This window comes from Chionomys nivalis, chromosome 23 (assembly GCF_950005125.1).
Source record: "Chionomys nivalis chromosome 23, mChiNiv1.1, whole genome shotgun sequence".
Taxonomy (NCBI): Eukaryota; Metazoa; Chordata; class Mammalia; order Rodentia; family Cricetidae; genus Chionomys; species Chionomys nivalis.
In genome coordinates, this window is record NC_080108.1 from 10,800,692 (window position 1) to 10,823,474 (window position 22,783).

The 22,783-nt window shown below is 48.4% G+C and overlaps 2 protein-coding genes across 10 annotated transcripts in view; both read left to right on the top strand.

The window, feature by feature from the left end:
- Arnt2 (aryl hydrocarbon receptor nuclear translocator 2) overlaps positions 1-22,783 on the top strand; it is a 216,378-nt gene that overhangs the window by 139,240 nt on the left and 54,355 nt on the right. For all 9 annotated transcript variants that reach the window (XM_057755958.1, XM_057755960.1, XM_057755959.1 and 6 more), the window contains exons 6-7: positions 17,171-17,273; positions 22,431-22,496. In XM_057755958.1, coding sequence (XP_057611941.1) covers positions 17,171-17,273; positions 22,431-22,496 — 169 coding nt within the window. The remainder of the gene's footprint in view (positions 1-17,170; positions 17,274-22,430; positions 22,497-22,783) is intronic.
- LOC130865089 (60S ribosomal protein L9-like) lies at positions 7,810-8,473 on the top strand. The gene has a single exon (XM_057755961.1). The coding sequence runs from the start codon at positions 7,810-7,812 to the stop codon at positions 8,386-8,388; it is 579 nt and encodes a 192-aa protein (XP_057611944.1). The 3' UTR covers positions 8,389-8,473.

Below are 22,783 nucleotides of genomic sequence, written 5' to 3' on the forward strand. Positions count from 1 at the left end.
TTCTCCTCGCAGACCCAGATTTTTCCTCCTATTTATTCTCTCTGCCTGCCAGCCACACCTGTCCTTTCTCTGCCTAGCTATTGTCCGGTCAACTCTTTATTAAGACCAATCAGGTGCCGTGGGCAGGCAAGGCGAAACAGATGCAACACATCTTTATGTAATTAAACAAAGGCAACAAAAGTAACACCTTTGCACAGTTAAAATATTCTGCAGCATAAACAAATGTAGCACATCTTTGCCTAGTTAAAATAATATTCCATGACCCTCTGGAGCAAGGAAGCAGTCTCTGATCACAGGCTTTGAGAGGGGAAACTTCAGGCCAAGTGATTTCTAGGACAGAAGATTCAGGGAGAGCCCGTAACAAGTAGAGGAAAGACTCTCCTGTCCTCCTGGGACAAGAGGCCCAGGGGAGCCTCTGTGAGCCATCTGAAGAGTCCTTCAAAGTAAGGAGGCCTCAAGGCAAAGGTGGTGAGCCCCAAGGTTACTGGACCACTAGAGCGGCTGAGGTTTGCTCAGGATAGTCAGAGAGCGAGTGTCAGGCGTGCTAAGTCTGGAAGTAAAGTCGTGGGGCTTAGTCCCCACTCTTCTTTTGGACTCTCAACATTTTGGCTTATGACTGAGTCTAGTCCCCTCAGAGTTAGTTCCTGCTTTCCGTAAGTGAGGGAAGGCCTCTTTATTGTAGGCCACTCTGTCTTTTCTTCCACAAATTATTAAATACATGTCTGATGGAAATGGAGAATGTAGCTAGACACAAAACAGACATGGTCACCATCCACAAGAGAACCCCCAGTGTGGCCAGGACATGGACGACAGATGGCTCCTTTGGGAAACCAGATTGGAAAGGCTCTGTGTCCTCAGAGGAAAGTGGGGGGAAGACAGGAATGGGGCCCCAGCTCCTGTGTTGGCGGCTGTGGAGGGGCGGAGACTCAGAAAGATCTGAGACCGTGTTGGCCTGGAGGTTAATTCACCGGCTCAGGCCGTGGGGTTAGCGAGTCTGAGGAGGGAGGGCTGCCGTGGGTGGGATGCCGTTAAAGGCCAACTAGTGCTGGCCCCGGAGAACCATTTTGCGTTTAAGATTTACTCATAGTGCAAGACGCAGTCCCTGGAAGGATGTTAGCATGGTCTGAATTTTTATCAATAGCGGCTGTTCCGGGTGCTGGGTCGGAAATGTGGTTTTGAAATCTAAGAATAAGAACTAATATTTATGTACTATTAGGGGTGCTCTGCAAGGTGACCCCATGAATACTTTTCCTTAAATCCTCTAGGCAGGCTTTAAACAGGGCATTCTTTGGCATGTGCTGTTCCAGTTGCAGCCCCATGGCTGGGGCCCATCCTCCCTCCCTGGACCACCTTTGCACAAGTGTGTCATGTCTCTCAGACCTGCCCTCTGTTTATCCTTGATGGCTGAAGTTGGGAGAATCAGTCTTTGGCTTCTTCCAAGTCTTTCCCTGCCCCCCTTCATGCCTCACAGATACTTGAGAGGTGTTGTTTGATGGAGTTTGATGACTTCAGAAGGGAGAGTAGATCCACTTCCTGACACACGTGCCCCATCACTTCTTTTCTCCCCTATCCTGAATCTCTTTCCCTTTTCATTCAAGCTAAGTTTCTAACATTTAATAAGATTAACATTTTTTTAAAATCTGGGAGTAGGTATCGAGGGGCTTCAACACCAGGCAGATGTATACTTTGCTCCTGGTCATTTGCAGGAACACTCCCCTCTCACTGAAGCCCTGCCCTTGGAAGCAACTAAAAGAACCTTTCCCTCTTCACCTTGGCAGGTCAGCTGGCCCCTCTGCCTTGAGCCCTGGACCCCTAGGCCTCTGCTTCCTGCCTCCCCGTTCTCCATCTCCTGCTTGGAGAGTGGACCCTTCTGTTAGACTCCTTTGCTTCCTTCCTTGCAGGTGACTCCTTCATACAGTCATACAGTCACTTGGGGTTTTCTGAAGTCAGTTAGAGATCACGGTGGGGGTGGCTCAGATGCCCTACGAAGAGGTCTGTGGTCATGTGTAGCCTACACACATCCTCCTATGGATCTGACATCACCCTAGATGGCTTATTAAATCTAATACAATGTAAATGCCGTATGAGTTCAGATTACAAACGTCCCTCAGATGTCCACTGTTGCACTGTGGGAAACTGGTAGAACCTTTCAGAGCTGGGGTGTAGTGGGACGTCTTCAGATCATTAAGGACACACGAATGAAGATGGGGGAAAGCAGGCCCTTTCTCCTGGCCACCAAGTGAGCGTGTTTCTTCCACATATGCACTCCTGCGATGATGGGCTACCTCACCACAGGACCAAACGCAGTGTGACCCACTGATGGGAAAAGCAACTCCAAAACGACGACCTTGAATAACCTCATCTTTTATTTGCTACAGTGACAGACAGCTGACCCAGTGTGTGAACACAGTTGTCCATCCCTGTACACTGTTTTTGTTGTTATTGTTGGGTTTTTGATTTTGTTTTTTTGCTTAAATTCTTCAGTGTCTGATCTAATTGCCTCCCACTGTTCTTCCTGAGTCTAGAATTTCCTGGAACTTTGATTTTTTTTTTTTTTAGTCATCTCATTAGCAATTTGTGAAGGAAAGGAGTCCAGACCTGAAGTTGCCTTTTTCAACCGCTGGCTGTAGCATTCCGGCCTCCTGCTGTCCATCACGCCGGACTGTCTTCAGCCCGGGATGGACAATCATTTACCCTTGAAATGAAAACCCTCAAGGCTCGCATTTCTGGCATTTTTGTAGCATGATTCCCCAAGAGGAATTTATTTCTCTAAATCACACTCTGACATACTCTAAACAAGATGAGGGATTTGTACTCTTGTCTGCAGATTAAACAGCAGAGGTGCCAGCCGTGGGGGCTGGGAGTGATGACTCCGTAATGAAGAGCAGAGCAGCAGGCTGCAGCCGGAGGCGCCCTGTAAAATTCAAATGCAGGAGAGAGTTTGAGTTCTCCCCAGAGTCGAGGAGCCCAGCTGCTGCGGTGGTAGAGGTGGCATGGTCTGTTCCCTTGGTGCTTTCTGACCCATGGTAGAGATGTCCCCCCAGCCTTAGTCTGTCCTTTGTTTATGATAGGATTGCTCTCTGATGCTCCCTGCGGACTGCCACTGCCCTGTTTTACCATCTACTGCAAGCCCCTTGCTAATTAACACCTCATTAGCGCCTTCACCAGCGGGAAGGTGGGGGACAGAGGGCCAATAAGCCAAATCAGACAGCTTGGCGGGCAAGCTCCTTCTGAGTGTCAGTGGGACAGGGACCCAACAGGGACTGTTTGCAAGTCCCCATCGGGTCTCACACCAGTGCCCTTTGTTATCCTTACAAACTGAGGCTAAATCCCAGCACCACAGCCCCGTGTTCAGAAAAGAGAGGGATGGGGCGTGGTTCTCCACAACCTGCTCGGAATGTGGACAGTTCCACCTGTGAACCATGGCAGTGCATTGCGCTGCTGCGTGGCTGGGACCGTGGCTACCAGTCTCCCCTTCTCCCCAGCAGACATTTCTAGCTTGTTTCCCCACTGGTCATGGCACTCATGTCTCCAGATGGCTAGTATTGGCTATGAATGCCCGAGTTACAGAGTTCCGCTTCTAAAATTGACCTTATTGATGTGTGTTGAAGAGCAGTTTGTCCTGATTTTCCCGGGAAGTTCTGAGAAAGTAGAAGTTTTACTCTGGTCATATGCTCTGGCCTTTAAAAGCAATCTCTTGTTGACAATATGAAGATTGAATGGGGCCCATCAGCACAGGCCTCTGTGTGGACGGGGGAAGAGAGGGAGAAACAGAGGAAGGAGGTGAAAGATAAGGGAAGCTGTGTGCGTAACCTTCCAGAAACTACAATCCCCCCACCCGTTTTAATTCCCCAAGATAGTGTTTCTCTGGCTGCCCTGGAGCTCACTCTGTAGACCAGGCTGGCCTTGACCCCAGATCCACCTGCCTCTGCCTTCCGAGTGCTGGAATTAAAGGCGTGCGTCACAACCGCCTCACTTTCTTATGACTTGATTTTCTCATCTCATCAGGGAAAATACCTGATAAAAGCAACTTAAAGGAAGAAGGGTTTTGTTTGGGTTCCTGGCTTAGGGAGGGTCAGGTTCGTCAGAGGAGAGCGTGCATGGGGATGTGAAGTGACTGGTTCTCCTGTTCAGTGGGAAAATCGTTCTGTGCGTGCCGTGCACAATGCCTGTCTGCACTCTATGCGCTACCACACATGTAGTTTGCGAGCTTTGGGCAAGGGGCTGGAGGTTGAAACAGAGAGAGAGACACAGCCCTCTAAGTCACTGGTAAGAAGCCCTTTCTTCAGTACCACCATGGAGGCTTATATACGCAACAATCAAGGTGGGCCAACAGGTGAAAACCTCATCCTCTGAACCTCAAGGCCAAGGCAACACGTGCTCATGAAGCAGAGCTGGTAAACAACTTTGACACAGCTTTCAGTAACTCAAATCAGAAGGAAAGTAAAGATCTCTAGCAGGGAAGAGCAGCTGGAGGCCAGGATTCCAAATGGTCCCAACATGAACGGGACCATGGGACGTACCGTACATAGCCTGTCATTCTCTGGGTGCTATCTTTCCTGTTTGGATTACCACACAGAGGCAGGCTAAGGGAGCTGCATCTGGGGCTTGGTGACCCACGTATCACAAGGGACCCATGTTTGGTGCCTTGTGGTTGTTAAAAGTCAGGAGCTTAGCTTTTATATGCTGCTCAGAACTTCCGCTGAGCAGGGAAGATGAGGGTTGAGACCTGTCCTCAGAGGCTGACGTCTTAAATCTTTAGAAGTCCCTTCTAAAAATGGGAATACAAAGACAAATGGGCACCCACAGGAGCACATTAGGAATTGTGATTCAGTGGCCGGTAGCCTCCCAAAGAGATTGCTGTGTTTCCAGATAGAGCTATTGGAAGCCTACAGTGATGAGGTGTGCCTCGTCCCAGGGACACAAACCTGCTTCTCCCCCCCCCCCCCCGTTATGTGTTTTTAATCTAGGAAAAGGAGGCAAGCCATTCACCCAAGTAGCAGTACTGTTGAATACCATGCAGAAGCCCCTAAAATTCCAACCTAGGTACTGCCGATAGGATCTGTGGGTAGCTCCAGAGTGACCCCAGCCAACAGCCAGCAAGGAAATAAGCACCTTAGTCCACAGCTGCGCAGAACCTAATCCTGCCAAGAAACTGAATGGGTAGAAGTGCATGCTTCTCCAGGCACAAGCGCAGCTCAGTCTGTAAATTGATTCTGACATTGAGGTCCTCACTGGGGAGCCTAAGGTTGAGAGTAGAGAAATGTTTGAGAGCTGATAAGCTTGGGTGTGTTGGTGAGGACACGATAAAGAAGGTCCCTTCTTCCAGAGCAAGGATCTCAGGAGGAGAAAGGAGAGGCTGTCTTTCTTAGGATTTCAGCATCGTGTTCTTTACACGTCTGCTGCAAGCTGAACCTCCGAAAGAAATTCGTGCGGGGTTCCTAATGAGCGCTGGCCTGCGAGGAGTTCAGGCCAAAAGAATATCAGGTACAGCCAACAGCTCCATCTGGGCCACAGAAAACATTTCTGTGGAGGACTGGCGCTTTCTAACTGCTCATGAGTGTTAGCCACCACCACCCCCCTGCTGAACTGAACTCACATGAACTTGAACCCTCAGTGATCAAGTCCAGCTGCATTCTCTCCCCCCCCCCCCGAGCAGGTACTGCATTGATGGCATACTTAGCTTATACGAACTTTTATAGCAATGCCCTCTATCCCTACAAATAAACCAAAGCCCTGTCTATGAGCAGACAGGCTGGAGCGAGAGCCAAGAGGCTGCCTGAGCTGCTTAGCATCCTTGAGGTGGGGCTCCTTTCTGACTTGGATTCTTCCTTTGCTACCACCTTGCCCAGGGTGACTGGGTGAGTTATCTGTTGCTCACAGTGCCATATTTTGAGAATGAAATCTAACTGCCAGTAAAATAACCAAGTCTGGACCGCTTCCAGTTTTGAGAGAACTGTTCTTTCTATAACTCCACCCAAATGGATGTGGTGTAAACCTCCACCTCCCTGACCCCACTCTTCTAGGAACTGCTGAGACAGACTAGAGTGATCCAAATGACTGTTAAGTCAAAAGGAAAAACTAAGAACGCAATAAACAAATACAGAGGAAGAACTGCCAAACTAAACCAGAGCCAGATTTCCTGAGTCTGGGTCTACTGATTCTGCAACAAGCATGGTTTAGCTGCAGGTCCCTGAAGATAGCTATCTTTTCCTATCCACCCCTTCACTGTCCATCTGCTTCTGTGATGGGTGCAGTGCACAATGCCTGTCTGCACTCTATGCGCTACCATACAGTTCGCGAGCTTTGGGGGAAGGGGCTAGAGCTTGAAACAGAGAGACAGACACAGCCCTCTAAGTCACTGTAAGAAGCCCCTTATTCAATAGCACCACAGAGGCTTATATGCCCAACAGTCAGGTGGGCCAACAGGTGAAAACCTTATCCTCTGATCCTCAAGGCCAAGGCAACACGTGCTCGTGAAGCAGAGCTGGTAAACAACTTTGACACAGCTTTCAGTAACTCAAATCAGAAGGAAAGTAAAGACCTCTAGCAGGGAAGAGCAGCTGGAGGCCAGGACTCCAAATGGTCCCAACAAATGGGTACTTTCTCATCTTCAGTCATGGGGCATGAAGCGCTGATGGAGGGGTTGGACTGTGTGGTTAGTAGCCCAACTCCCTACTCCTCAGCCATGGAACCATCTTTCTTGAGTTATTAAGTATGTCTGGACTTTAGTTTCTTCATGGGAAAATAAAGCCGACTGGTATGAGTCAGGAGGGATTGTTGAGAGCATCTGCCTAGGGACAGGCGATGGGGAACTGCACTGCTCAGACCATAGTCACAATAGTAAGCTACAGAAAATTCATCTCTTTCCCTTTCCCTCTGTGTTCCCACAGTTTCTGGTCTGTGAGCAGTAAGGTATTTTTTTTTTCTCTAATGCTGACTTCTAAATGTCCTTCTCCATGCTTTTTCTAGTTTGCTTTCTGTTGCTATGATCAGACACTATTACCAAAATCAGCTTAGGAGAGAAAGGGGATTATTTCATCTTGCAATTTTCAGGTTATAACCCACCATTGAGGGAAGCCAGGGCAGGAACTCCAGGCAAGAACTCGAGGTGCTAGGAAGGGTGCTTCCTGGTGCCTCCTGGTTGCTGAGAAGTCAGGAACTTAGCTTTCATAGGCTACTTAGAGCTGCTGGAGAATGTTACTCCCTAGCTCGCGCGCTCTCTCTCTGGCTCATGTTCAGCTCTTTCTCATGTAGCTCAAGTCTACCTGCCCAGGGATGGCGATGCCCACAGTGGAGTTGGGGTCTTCCACATCTATCCCCAGTGACACACTTCCTCCAACACCTCCTAATAGTGCCTCTCCCTATGAGCCTGAGGAGGCCATTGTCATTCAAGTCACCGCATTAGGCTTGGCACAGGCTTTTTAAACTTCAAATCCCACCCCAAGTGGCACACCTCCTTTGCTCCAACAAGGCCACACCCCCTTTCACATTCTGCATTTTCACTGTTCTTTCGATGTTGTAAACCCAGTTTTCCCATGAGGCATTGCTCCTGCAAGCATCATGCTCAGACTCGCAAAGTAAATGAGATGGAATAGTGGTCAAGCTTACATTTTGTCTAAGGAGGACTCTGATTAGCCTGCGTAGAATAGCAGTCTTAGAACCAGTCACCGTGACGGAAGGTGGGCAAGGTGCTTAGGTATTGACAGAAGTGAGCCCAGCTTGCATCAGGTGCTATCCCTTGGCCAGTCTCTGTGGTCAGGGTGGCGAGCTCTTGTAAGAAAATGGCAGGCCCCATCTACTGCGAGAATGAAGACCATTCTCAGCAATCAGATGGTCGACATTCCAGAAAATGTGGACATCACTCTGAAGGGGCGCACAGTCATTGTGAAGGGCCCCAGAGGAACCCTCCGGAGGGACTTCAATCACATCAACGTAGAGCTGAGCCTTCTTGGGAAGAAGAAGAAGAGGCTCCGGGTTGACAAATGGTGGGGCAACAGGAAGGAACTGGCCACCGTCAGAACCATCTGCAGCCACGTTCAAAACATGATCAAGGGTGTTACACTGGGCTTCCGCTACAAGATGAGGTCTGTGTATGCTCACTTCCCCATCAACGTCGTTATTCAGGAGAATGGGTCTTTGGTTGAAATCCGAAATTTCTTGGGTGAAAAATACATCCGCAGGGTTCGGATGAGGACAGGCGTTGCTTGTTCTGTCTCTCAAGCCCAGAAGGATGAATTAATCCTTGAAGGAAATGATATTGAACTTGTTTCAAACTCGGCGGCTCTGATACAGCAGGCCACAACAGTTAAGAACAAGGATATCAGGAAGTTTTTGGATGGTATCTATGTGTCTGAAAAGGGAACAGTGCAGCAGGCTGATGAGTAGACATAAGGTACCAGTCCCAGAAACAAGCTCGGAATTTTATTACGATTTGGGGTGTCTTTTGGGACAATAAAAGACTTGTATTGAAAAAAAAAAAAAAAAAAAAAAGAAAATGGCAACTCCTTGTTCCGTGTTCATAATAAATTAAAGTGAGCCCGAGCAGCATTCTAAAGAAGCTTTGCAGTGCCTGGTAGACAGGATAGCTGTCTCCACGCAGCTCAGCTGCCCATCCATGCCCTCTGCCTTTGCCTTGGAGAGAAGCTGGTTTGGCTAGAACTAGAGAACTGATCGACACATCACCCCGAATAGCTGCCATGTGCTATGAAGTATGAGGAATTTGTGTGATCTGAATGTTGCAGTCTCCCTAGTTCCCGTGTTGAAACTTACCCTCTCTGTGAGCATTGAGATAGGGCCTGATGGGGTTAGTAGCTGTCAGCTGTTTTTTATGTCACCGCGATCAGAATACTCAACTAAACAACTCAAGAAAGTGTGAAGTGTTCGCTTTATCTTAGAATTTCAGAAAGTTTAGTCCATGCTGGCCTGGTCCATCAGCTGGATATCAGTGGCATCAGGACTATGTGCCAGAGACAGCTGCTTAATCTCACCATAGACAGACAACAGAGCCATGCAGGACCAGGGACTGGGTACCACTTCAAGGGCCACCCCTAGTGGCCCACTTCCCCTCAGTGAAGCTCCGTGGCCTAGAGATTCCAGACCTTCCCCAACAGGGTTAATTTCAGAATAAGCATTCAAAACACAGGACTGTGGGGGATATTTGAGGGACAGACCCCAAGGCTCTGATGAGAGAAATTGATAGGAACCTGCTTGCCTCTTTCTCCTCACGGAGATGCGGTGGTAAGATGGCATCTATGAAGAACAGACCTTCATCAGATACCAAATCTGCCACTGCCTTGCTCTTGAACTTCTCAGCCTCTAGAACTATGAATCATAAAGTTGACTACTTACAGATTAACCTGCCCAAGACAGGCATTTTTGTTACAGCAACCCAGAGCCTTGAAACTCACCTTTAGGGTAGAGGGCCCTGTTCTCTGTGCTGTCTCAGACTAATTGCACACAGCTTGAATTTCTCTGCTGGGTCAGGGTGTTTTGTCCTGTGTGTACAGCTGCTAGGATAGTGGGGGTCAACCTTTTGAGAAAAGGAACACATTGTCACTGAAACACCAATGAAGGCATCTTCAACCCCAGGGTCCCCATTTCAGGGGGGCCACACATTTTTGGAACCACATCAAATATCGTCCTGTTGTGGGGGCCATTACTTTGTTTTGTCACAAAATTTTTTTTCTTGTTTTTCTCCCTTGCTATCTTGGTTTTCCTTTTAAAACCACGATAAGATGTTTCTGGTTTTCTCAAGGTTCTTTTGATGAAATATTTCCAATTTATATTTGTATTTCTCTTGTAGCCCGGGGAGCATTTTTATGTGCACAGAGTCTTCTTTTGTAATCTTATCCAAGACAAACTTCTGATTCTTCTTTTTCAAAAAGTCACTACTAAGAAAAATAAAACTTAAAAGCCAGCTTACCAAAAATGTTATGGAAGGGGCATATGCTCCCAGGAAAAGGCCCTCTGCTCTGGAGTCTTTAAAATGTCTCTCAGTCAAGGGTCAGGTGATGGATATCTTTGCGGACTATGTAGTCTCTGCCATGATCACTCAACTTGGTCATTGTAGTTTGCTTGTAGCCATGGATCAGAAACAAGTAAGTGGGCAGGAATGTTTTTCATTAAAACTTTATTAACAAAAGCAGATGGTGGGCCAGATTTCAGCTACCCCAGCTCTTGAGCATTTCCCACTTTTCAACTGTCTGAAGAAAAGTATAGTTCAAAACTTTAAAGTGGATGGGTGTCATTTTTAGCTCCGTTTCATGGGTGTGGCAGTTTGAATGAAAATGGGGCTCATAGTCTCATAGGGAATAGCACTATTAGGGGGTGTGGTCTCATTGTAGGTGTGTCCTTACTAAAGGGAAGTGTGTCACTGGGGATGGACTTTGGTGTTTCAAATGTTCAAGCCAGACCCCATGTCTCCCGAGGATCTGGATGTAGAATTCTAAGCAACCTCTCCAGCATGATGTTTGCCTGCATGCCTCTATGCTTCCTACCATAATGATAGTGGACTTCTAAACCATAGGCCAGTCCCAATTACATGTTTTCCTTTATAAGAGTTGCCATGGTCATGGTGTCTCTTCACAGCAATAGAACGCAAACTGAACACTGAAGAGTTGAGAATGAAACTCAGCACGATCTTTGGAGGTTTGGGATGATTGAGGTTAGTGTAATGAAACATACACATAGTAATATGTACGTTTGTACATATACATCATATGCAAACACATGCACATGTGTAGATATGTGCATATACATTACATAAATGTATATGTATGTTCACACATGTGTACATATATACAAACACACGCGTATATACGCAGATATGCACATATATATACACAGATACAAGTACATATACATGTACACACATGAACACATACAGATATACAAACATGTGCCCATGCACACATGTACACACATGCAAATACATTCACACATGTACATATACACAAGAATATATATATGTGTGTGTGTGTTTATATGTGCATGCATACTGACCAACATGAAAACATGCATGTGCGCATAGATATTTACCCCAGCAGCCTTACCATGTGGAAAACTTGGGAACAGCTTAAATGTCCAACAGTAAATTCTCCATGTAAAATCGTATTATAAAACCATGAAAATGAGATTTGTTATAAAATCTTTTATTAGTTTATGCTAACTGACATGAAGTGGGAAAATGTACCCACGAGACCTCAGCAAATTAAAATAAAGAGCAAGTATGTAGAGAAAAAGACAGCAAGTACGCCTACATGGAAAGTATGTTTTTTCTCTGTAGAAGATTGTGTGGGATCTTACTTGATGGGTGTGTGTATATATGGGTATGGGCGTGTGTGGGTGGGGGCATTTTTCTCCTGTGATCATGTTACTTACAGAAGAGAAAAGCGTCTCAGGAGAAAAATGCTAGACCAAGTTTATGTAGCTCTCAGCCTAAGGCCAAGCTCTTCACATTCTGGGGCTGACTTGATGTCCTGTCTTCCAGAGAAGCCAGGGGCAGGGGCTGGACCACTCCAGAGGCCTTGGGAGACGCATCCCATTGTGACTTTCTGGCCCATGAGGCTGTTGTCCTCTCTGGGCTCACAAATTGCTGTCTAGAACCTTCTAGCACTATGCACTCCAGCCCCCTGGTAGACCCCTTTCATCTTCTTCACATAACCCTGTAGAGATAGGTGACCTTATTTTCCAGCCAGAGAAACTGAGGCTCAGAAAGTAAGTGTCCTGTTCAAACTCCCTCCCAGAGCTGCTGTGTGGGGCAGCTGTGTCTTGGACCCTTCTGCCACTCCAGTGTTCTCACTCACTGCCAGCTCTCTGCATAACAGATCCAGGAAGATAGCCATTTCCAGATGTATTGGAAAGTGCTTGGGGCCCCTGTGGTAAAGTCAGCTGTTGCCTGACTTGAGCCGTCCTGGCTTAGCTGACTGGATGCTAGGGTCACAGAGAGGATCCTCGTGTCCGTACTGGGAAATGGGTGCCCGTAGGACTAGATGCTCACAGAGTTCAAAGAACAGGAAACTGGCGTGCATCAGTTACTTTACTCATCTCTGTGATGAAAGTGTTTAACAGAAGCGTGTCGTGGAGGAGGTACTTATGTTAGTTCACAGTTTGAGTCCATCACAGAGGGCAAGTCCTGGTGGGGTTCATGGTGATAGAAGCATGTGGCCTAGCCTCTTACATAATGGCCAGACCTGCTGAGAGTCAGACCTGAGGCAGGTCCAGGCTATAACCCTCAAGACTGGCCTCCAGTGGCCTAGGCCCCGTGTCCCAAAGATTTCATAACATTCCCAAACAGCGCTGCCGGCTGGGGAGCAAGGGTTCAAACCCAAAAGCCTGTGAAGAACATTTCACATTCAAATCATAACACAGGAGAACCATACTGAGGGCCATAAGAGGCTGCAAAACTGTGGCCCCGTGATGATACTGAGAGAAAATTTCACATAAGAAGCAATAGGTGTCATGGCAAGGGAGGGGCCTCCTGAAGATCAGAAGACTCTGAATGGAGGAGAGTGAATACTGGGGCGGGGGGTAGCATATGGACTCTGAGACCCCAAGGTATGATGGCCCGTCTTGAAGTGAGGAGAAAGAAAGATTGGCCAGGTTCTGAAGTTTGAGGGATGGTTTAGGATACAGCTCCATCGCGGAATGCTTGCCAAGCACATGCTAAATCCTGGACTCTGTCCCCAGTGTCTCTAAAACAAAGGAAACATTTAAAGAGAGAAAGACAGAGAGACAGAGACAGAGAGAGAGAGAGAGCAAGCTTGTTCTGTTCCTGGGACTACTGTTTGGACAGAAGAGGTCAACCTGGTTCTTACTGAGACATTGGCTGAGGGAATCTCTTTGAAGGACTGACTGTTCACAAGACTGCTTGTTCCAGCCTTTAGAGGGCACTGGGAGACCCTATGGGAAGGAGAGAAGCATGGACCAAGCATGAAGAAGCTAGGAGGTGACTAGGAAGTCCAGTCAATGAGAACAAGATGGAAGGCAAAAGGTGGGATGAGCCAGAGACACCAGCGCGAGGAGAGAATGTGTCCTCCCACCTTGGACTGGGGATGTTGCCCAGCAGTGGAGGGCTTGTCTGGCATGAGGGAGGCTCTGGGTTCAGTCCCCAGAACTTCCAGAAAACAAGTCGTCCTGTCCGAGAGGAGGAGGATGGGGTAGAGAAGGTGTGTTGGAAAAAGTCGGTATTGGCCTCAACTGACTGCTGCCAGACATCTCTGGGGATTCGCCTGGGACCTCCAAACCAGCCAGCCCCAAGGCTTTGTGGGTCGGAAGGAGTTAAACATTAGCATGGTCTCTATGCTCATTCCTTCTGAAGTCCCAAGGGGAGCCAGCCCATGCCCCAGGGCCTGTGAGCAGAGCTGTATTCTATCATCTTGCAGGGCACAGTGCCAGGGTTGGCCACCTGTCCTCACGCATCTCCACTGCTCCGTTTGGCAGATCCAGTTCACACACCCTCTCAGGAACACACCTACGAGACAGTTGAGTGTGCTCGCATTCCTGAGGAGCCTGGAGTGGGGGCTCTCTGGGCCCGAGGAAACCCAAGAAGCACGTGGAGAAACAAACGGTGGGGCGTTCGTCTCTCAGGGTCCCCACGGCAGCTCGTGAAGATGTGTTTTCTCCTTTCCTCATGTTGCAGCACGAGCGGGCTTCGCAGCTGGGATTTATTTTCAGAGCACTTTGGAATTCGACAGACCCGCCTGCCTCCTGCCTCCCAGCTGAACCCTTTTGCCATTTGGTTGATGATAAAGCGAGTGATGGTTTACACTGAGAGGGCTGTAAAAGATGCTGTCTATGAATGAGACAGACAGGTGTCAAAACCGGAGCAGCAGACAATGCAGTCAGCAGAGCCCCAGGTCGGCTCTGCAAAGTCGCCAAGCTTTCAAATCCAGTGTCCCCTCCAAAGGGAGCTGAAGTCTGTGTGCGCACCCTGCTTGGCGCTGTCCCTCAGCAGTGGATAAGATGGCGATTCTGGTGTCAGTAGAGAGCATGCACCTACAGAGCTGTGTTTCACATCTGCAGAGAAGGCTGCTGTGTCCCAGAGTACTGCAGGGGTGAGGAGGGCCAGTCCTAGTAAGTACCAGAGAGCCAGCTCAGGAAAGCTCAGCTTGCCGCAGGAGTGCAGTCCAGAGAGGTGACTACCGGTGCTGCACATTCTCCTCCTCTGTCTCCTTCCTCCGTTAGCTCAGCAGGCCCAAAATGGGGGAAGGATATTCCTCAACTCCCTTCTCTTTCTAATGAGAGGGTCTCACTTAAGTGACCCCAAAGGAGGGGCCTCTCAGGCTAGACCTGTGTCCTTCACTAGCGTTTATCTCTGTTTGAAAGGTTTTTTTATTTTTCTGTCCTGCTCCATTGCTTTCCCTTTGGATCCATCCTCTCTCACACCCCAGTAGTAACGGCCTTTCCTGTACTTAGATTAGCGAATTGTTAGCGCTGAGTGAGTGTGATCCGCGAGGTAACAATTCTTGGAGTTTGTCTAGGAGAGGGGCTGCTCAGGGCCAAGGGAGTAACCAGGAGCCCACTGGGGAGCCGTGAACTGCACCAGGTAACCAGGTCCCGGCAGAACCATGGAGAATCATGAGATGAGCGGAGGCCAGACTATATACTTTCATACCAGGGTTTGGGGTGTGGATTTTGGAGACCATTGATAGGGAACATGAGACATTGCCAAGAAAAGGTACGGCAGTTTAAGACTACCATGTTGACTGTCCATCACTCGGCTTGATTTCTTTCTCACTGAACCTTGGTTTAGGCTGATAACCATTAAGGCCCAACAGTCTGTCTCCATCTCCTAATACCCCTGGGATTACCAACATATAGTCAGGCCCAGCTAGTTTACATGGGCGCTAAGGTCTGGATTTGGGTTCTCACACTTGCACAACAAGTATTCTCTCCTGCTGAGCCATCTCTCCAGTCCGTCATGCTCGTCCATGGAAGGTTTGAGCAACTGAGTCGTGGGGACGAAGGCCATGGGTAAAGGGCAGCTTTGGAAGAAGGATGCATTTGTTTGCACCTGTAATGCCAGATAGACAGCTGGACACATTGAAGCATCTAAGAGAAGTCTGGCTGCCCGGTGCATGTCAAATATGATGAGAAAGACTCTGTGGTGTAAGGAGAACAGCGGTGGCGTTCTGCAGGGAAGGAAGAGGGGAGTACTGAATTCTGAGTCCAACAGAGAAAAACAGAAATGTAGAACCAGAGAAAGGACAAGGACTCATTGGGTGGGAAATTACTAAGAATAAACATTAGGGTCTAGGGAATTCTTGCTAGACCTACTCAGCAAGAGTACTTACTGAATGCAGGCCACAGCGATAAGATGGCAGCGGAGGGTGGAGATTTTGCCCAAAAGTGTTACTCAGCTTCCCACTATGATAAAATACCCGGCATAATTAGTGAAGATAAAATGTTTGCTTTGACTCATGATTTTGGAGGTTCCAGTCAGAGAATGGTAGTTTGGAGCTCTAATGGGGTGCGGATGACAGAGGCGGGAGATGTACTGCAGGGCAAACCTGCCTAACTCATCAGCTAGGTCACACAAGGAAGAAGAGATCATGGTCTCACAGTCTTCAGTGACCTAAGGACCATCCTCTAGGCCCCACCTTTAGAAGGTTCACTGTTTTCATGTTCAGTGATACCATTCAGGGGAACAAGTGTTTAAGACATGGACCTTTGAGGCTACTCATGCAGACTTGTAACACTGATTTACCTCAAGGAATCTTTACAGAACTGGACCTTCAGGCCAGAAGGGGAAGCCCAAAGCTAATCCCTTTTAAGAGAGACTCAGAGCCTCTGGAGAGTGTCTTTGACCTCTGGAGCTGGGCATCATGAGGGCACCAGTATGCAGGAGAGAGCAGGACAATGTCACTAAAACTCTCTTAAGGGAAATGGGAACAAGAAGGTCCAAGGCCCAGCACCAAGAGAGGGTGAGGGCTGGGGAAGAGGAGGCTCCCCCACAAATGGGAAATCTTGGTGTTCCAGGGCAAGAATATTATCAGAGTCATGTTGAAGAGAGGGACAAAGAGGAAATGGGCCAAGGCCTATTTTAACAATTGGCATGAGATTTCCCTGTGGCCTGGACTAGGTGGTATCCAAGGAGCTGTAGGGTAAAGGCATGTTGCAGGGGTGCCCCACTGGGAGGAGACCAACTTACAGACCATGATAGAACAATCCACCCGCAGCTGAAGAGAGAAGCTAGGACCTTCTGGGTCACTGAAGGTTTCCGTTTGCTTTCTTCTCCATGATGAAAGAGCTGTAACGTTTATATCCCGGAGGCTGTAGGCAGCAGGGAATGGGAAGGGCTCAAGGACTAGAACAGGTCTCTTCGGTGTCAGAGACACCGTGGAGATTCCAACAATACGTCTTCCTCTAAAGCCATAGCTCCACCAGCAGAGGACTTGACAGGACTGCCGTGGGAGAAGATACCAGGTCACCGGCATCCAGAGGTGACCTCTAAGAACTTGGCATAAATAAACTGCCCAAGGGGTGTATGTGCAGGACAACAAGAAAAGATGGAAGAGATGGAGCACCTAGAGAGAGAAGGGATTCATGGGGAAAGAGCAGAGGTACCAGAAAGGAGTGAAAATTCCGGGTTGGGAGGGCTGTTTGGTTGTTAAGACAATCTTCCTAGTATCCCTAACTTACCTGGACACTCACTATATAAACCAGGCTGCCCTTGAACATTCAAGATCCCTCCATAACTCTGCCTTCTGAGTTCTGGCATTAAAGGTGACTTCCCCCATGCCTCGCTTGGTGGGGTTTTGTTTTGTTTTCTTTTTTAAGAGAGCCATGTATAGTTTGCAGAGTTCAGCAAAGCAGCCAGATCAAATAAAGGAAAGATGTGTTTTGGATTCAGCAGTCAGGAAGTTTTCAGTGACCTTGGCAAAGGCCGTTTTCATGGGGCTGGGGAGGAGGTGGCCAGACTGCAGTGGCTTTTGAGGCTCAGGAACCCAACAATACAGTTGACAAGTAGAGACGGCACCGGGGAAAACAAGGCCTGTGAACCGTGTGGATTCCAGCTCTCCGTGCACACTGGGGAAGCCAAGAAAATAGTCTGTTCGGCCTTGCCCAGCCTGTCCCGGTATGGCAGAGCTTCGGCGAATTGGCCCCAGCTCCCCAACCATAATCTCCGCAAGAGGCTCACGCCTTACTCTGCTTCTCTCTCCCGCAGGCCGCATCTTGGACCTGAAAACGGGGACGGTGAAGAAGGAGGGCCAGCAGTCGTCAATGCGCATGTGCATGGGCTCGCGCCGCTCCTTCATCTGCAGGATGAGGTTTGTGGGTTGGCAGAGACCAAGGGGTGGGGGCATTCGCTCGACCCCGTGCTCTCAGCCTCAAGCGAGGCTGCCTCCTCTCCCTCCTTGTAGTTCACAGTTTCCCACCCATGCTCTTTGTACACCTGTGTGTGCTGCGTTTTTCTTCTCTCTCTGTTCCTTGTTCTTTTAATTTTCGTTTTTGTTCTTTTATGGATTCATAGTCAAGGCTAGAATTTGCTCTACAGATCAGGCTGGCCTCTAACTCTCGAAGACTAGCATCCACCATTGATCCTCCTGTCTCAGACTCCTGAGGGCTGGGATTACAAGCTTGAGCCACCTTTGCCCAGATGAGTTAAAAAATTTTTTTAACTTTCTTGACTTTCAATAGAATGTTTTGTATATAGTTATTGCTTGAATTCATGGAAGACTGGGCCCGGGATTCCTCACCACCAGCAAAATCTAAAAGGGAATAAGAGGCATGGGGGTGGGGGGGGAGATTGTTAGATTGTTTAGGTTCTTTGTGGACAAAAAAAAAAAAAGGTCAAGGAAGCTTTTTGTATCATTAAGGTGATAATAAAGGATGAGATATGCAATATACTTGCAGATATATAAGAGGTCATGCAGCCAGCCATGAGATAATAAATAATGAGATAGGTCAGATATGAAACTATGCTATGCCTTGCCTTGTTGGAATAATGAGGTGCCATTACTATGATAGGAAAATGGCTGGAAACTCCTTTAGCGTGAAGGGAAGTAGTCATCCTTCTCAGACTGAGGTGCCAACCAGACAACTGATGGAAAAGATGAGGGGCCAATCAGGTGTATAACTCTAGAACCCAGAGGAACAACTGATGGAAAAGATAAGGGGCCAATCGGGTGTGTAACTCTAGAACCCAGAGGAACAACTGATGGAAAAGATAAGGGGCCAATCGGGTGTATAACTCTAGAACCCAGAGGAACAACTGAAGAAGGGTTCAGGGATCAATGCTGAGATGGCAGCCAAGCTGAGAGAAAAGTCACCTGAAGGCAATGGAGCGAGGACATCAGAGGACAGCGCATGGGGCCCTGCTCCCCCAATGCTGGAAAGCTCAGTTGAGCATCCAGTCAGGCAAGAGCAAAGCAGAGAGAGCCAAGAAGTATCTGAAATGCCACTACTGAGTCCCAAATGCAAGGTCTGAGACTCCAAGGTGACTCCTCAGAGTGAGAAGCGGAAGCTGGAGCTAAAGGCAGACAAACAAGGCAGACTCTGTCTCTTCCGCCCAGGCCACCCTGAGATGCGTTTTCCCCAGGACTGCCTTCAGATACCTCTCCTGACCAGTGTGGATTTCTGCATCCATCTTGGTTCAGCACAGCATTGCCTGCACCATCAGCCTTCTCTCTCCTCCCCTTTACGCTGTGTGATCCCACTGAGCTGCCCATCTCAGACCAAGCACAGCAGAGCCCCTGGCTAATGTCACTTTTACTCGGTTGTCTGCTGCCAGAAGTGACTTAACACTTGTACATCTTGTGGGTACTATAACATTTAAAGGAGAAAATGCTCTAAAATAAATATTTATCTTTCCTGATTCTACGTCATCTTTTAGATTAGTGTATGTTTTAACAAAATCTATTCCTTATGCCTGGAAAGATAGCTCTGTTATTTAAAAAAAAAAAAAGAGTCAGGCATGTCAAGCATGGTGGTGTGTGCACTTGTAATCCCAGTGATGGGGAGGTGGCGGCAGGCAGACTCCTGGGTCTTGCTGCCTATTGGGCAAATCCTAGGTGAGAGACCGTGACTCAGAAAAACAAGAGCATGGCACTTAAGGAAGAACAGCTAAGGTTGTCCTCTGGCCTCCATACAGACATTTACAAACATCTGAACACATGTGCTGTATACATGCACATACACACACAGACAGAGAGAGAAATGTACAAACCTACAAATCCTATCACCAAAGTCTCCTGCTCCTTACCTATGTGGGCCTACTCTTTTATAAAACATCACTTTAGGGGTCCGGTGAGAGATGTGGTTTCTCTGCGTCTGCTGCTCTCCAGGCTGAGTGCTGGGCCTCTTCCAGAAAGCCCCGACAAGGTGCCAGGAAGGCGCTAGAGTGACAATGTGCAAATCGTCTCTCTGCCTTAGGATGGAGTCTCACCGGCTGCCTGCTTGATGTCGCCAATGAGCTGGAAATTGTGCACAGCATCCAGCCAGAAACAAAATACTCTCAGCTAACGTCACAGCGGGGTCCTCTTATCCTAGCTTGGGGACAGTTAGTGAGTCCAGCTGATATGAATTCTTAATTAATCCTGTGGATGATAGCACAGCATTTCGATTAGCCGTTACTGTGCCACTGTCACTACCCAGATTAGCCCATCTTTCCAAGCCCAGGCATGCCTCCAGAGAATGTACTCAGAGCTGCCCATCAGAGTAGGAACCCTGTGCTACCTGGACTGGCTTGAAAGATGTGCAGCAGTTTGTTCTGCCTCGAGCATGACATCATCAACAAAGCAGCACAGTCTCCTTGGGACACTGGGCCCAGGCTAGCAGAAGGTGCAGAGGGCCCTGTTGGCATCTCTGGGTGGCAATGTCGCAGACTGAACCTGTTATGGAAACTGCTCTGGTGCTGGCAGCCCTCCAAGGTCTCAGAACATAAATTGGACTCTTTCGTTTTCTTTCTTTTTTGCGTGTTGCAAATGAAGACCCAGGCTGGCACTTGTCATGTAGTTGGGAAATGGAAATGCACTTAGCAAGTGGTGGCCAGACCTTGATACCTGGGGATGCTGAGAGAGTCACTGAGAAGTGATCAGGGAGGTTCTGCCATTGTGGAGAGTGCTTCCTCCCCTGGGTCCCATAGAGGGACCCCCCAGGTGGACCTGATTCTTTGCCTATGGATTCCTTGTCTCCACCCTCCCCTCGCCTTTGCAATCAGCAGGCTTCCAGCTGTGTGGTTGTTCCTAGAGCCTGCCCTGGTCAGGGAGGGGCATCCACAGTGTGATGCTCAAGCCTGGGAAGATGCTTCTTTTTTTTTTTTTTTTTTTTTTTTTTTGGTTTTTCAAGACAGGGTTTCTCTGTGGCTTTGGAGCCTGTCCTGGAACTAGCTCTGTAGACCAGGCTGGTCTCGAACTCACAGAGATCCGCCTGCCTCTGCCTCCCGAGTGCTGGGATTAAAGGCGTGCGCCACCATCGCCCGGCCCGGGAAGATGCTTCTGTTCAGCAGCTGTCAGCATCTGTTTCAAGTTGGTGTCTGTGCTCGGGCCTGCACAGACACTGCTGCCATCATCACCCTCCTCCTCTCTACAAAGCCACAGGTTCCACTGAAATGATCTGTGGGGCCAAGGATGCTGACCTTCCTTCCCCTTCAGCGTTTCTGCAGCTCTCTGGTGCAAAGATGGACTGCAATATGTTTCTCGTGCGTGTGAAACACTGGCCAGATTTCCCTTGTAGGGCAACCACAAGTCAAAAGCAGGCGAGCCCACGTCTGCCATGGGACTTCTGAGTAAACACACAGAGGTTGAGAACCACCTGCTTGATAGCAAGGCTACCCTTCACACAGAAAGTGAAAGTAGGGGAGGAATCTTACAAGGTGCTGGTCCTAGGTAACTTTTGTATCACTTGGTGTTTGCCAGTAGCCGGTGGTGGCAGGCAGGAGCAGCAGTGGAAAGTATCTGTTAGTGTGATGGGTTCTGTGCAGGTCTTGGGTAAAAGGATCCTTAGCCCTGCAAGGGCGAAGGCTCGTGTGCTGGTCAAAGATATTGAGTCCTCAGCTCCTGACTACAGCTGGCATTACAGTCTCCAGGCTATTGAGGTATCATATTCTTCAGCTGTGATAACAGCCAGTGTTACCGCTCCCAGGCAGGCGATGCTGAGACTCTTGACCCTAAAAGCTTGACTACTATGGAATTCTTCCAACAACAAGGCCTACGGTTTCTCTTTGACTCCGCAGGCTTCTTGCCGTCTGCTGTCAAGCAGCTGTCCATCCTGCCCCACGCAGTTCAGCCTGCTGGTGGCTTAGCTAGGGCTGGCCCTACTGCACTCCCGCCTCTGCCTTTACCATTCCTGTGCTCTCTCTGCTACTTCTGTGTGTTACCAGCTCAAGCTCTAATAATAAAAAAGTAATTAAGACAACAACAAAGCAAAGTTAATTAAGAAAAGATTGCTCCAGAAAATCTTCTCACTGGACTTGATTGTCATAGCAGGAGAGGCAGCACAGCAGAGTGTTCCCCAGATGGGGGACACAAAGTGAGCTGAAGAGGCAGCTTAAAAGGGTCATTTGCATCAGTCACAGCGATCCGTGCATGCCAACGCAGGCTAGTGTTTGCCCCCATCACAGGCTTACCCCTCTAGTTCTAGTCTCTGCTCCCCTCCTGGCTTAGGTAGAAATCATTGTAGGATTAACTTGAGTTCACCCAGGCTTCTAAGAGTTTAAAATTCCAGGAAGAAACTATTTCAGATAGCTCTGGTTCAGGCTACACCTTCAAGAGTAGTTTTTACAAGGTGTCTATGAAGAGTTCAGAGGAGCCGGTGCTCACATAAGGGTTCTCTCACTGGCTGCTTGACTAATATTCCTTTTGCTCAAGATAGTCAGAGATGCAAGAGGAAGTTCAATGGCCATGCACGCCCCATGTTTAATTTCCCCCTCCCCCGTACCTCAACATCCTTATTGATAAGGAAGGGAATGTCAGAAAGATTGTTGGCAAATTAAAAGAACTCATCATATGTGCTGCCAATATGGCTTAGTCAAGTCCTTGCCTTATAAGACCTGGGTTTGACCTCCAGAGTCCATGTGAAAAGAACCGGGTGTGGTGGCATACTTTAGTAATCCTAGCATCAGAGATGCAAAGCCTGGAGGATCCCTGAAACGCAGCCACCAACCAGCCTCACGTGGCAAGCTGCAGACCAGTGAGCAACATTATCTCCAAAGAAACAGATGGAATAGCATCTGAGGTATCCTCTGGCTTCCACATGTACATGCAGAACATGCACTTGTACAGACATACACACACGTTGCACCTGCACACACTTGAACACACACAATGAGCTTACACTAATAGTGATTTTTTTTTTTTAAACACTTAACACTTGCCTAATGCTTCAGGGTGAGGTGCGCTCCCCTTGTCTGTCTTAGAAGCACCACGAGTTTCGTGTATTTACTGCAGCCTCACTGGTCCTAATAATAATAATGTGTTGACTCTTAGATGTGGAAATGCTCCCCTGGACCACCTGCCTTTGAACAGAATAACCACCATGCGGAAAAGGTTCAGGTGGGTGTCCCTTTCTGTGATGCACTCGGGGACTATGCTAGTAGATGCCATGATGGCCCCCCACTGGGGAATAGTTCAGCTTGAAGAGGGGTGGAAAGTAGAGGCCCAGGAGGGCACGTGTTAGAGTGGCAGTGGCTGGGATGAGAACCGGGAGTTGGGTAGAATTTATGTGTGACTTTCAGGTCAGGATGGTGGGAAATCAGGATTTAAAACCATAAAGGAAACAAGGGAGCAGGTAGCTTAGATACCCAAGGGGTCGCCAGCATCTTACCTTGTTCCCATATCAT

Bases quoted from the DNA above. Each gene is read 5' to 3' on its own strand.
- LOC130865089 (XM_057755961.1), top strand. From the start codon at position 7,810: ATGAAGACCATTCTCAGCAATCAGATGGTCGACATTCCAGAAAATGTG.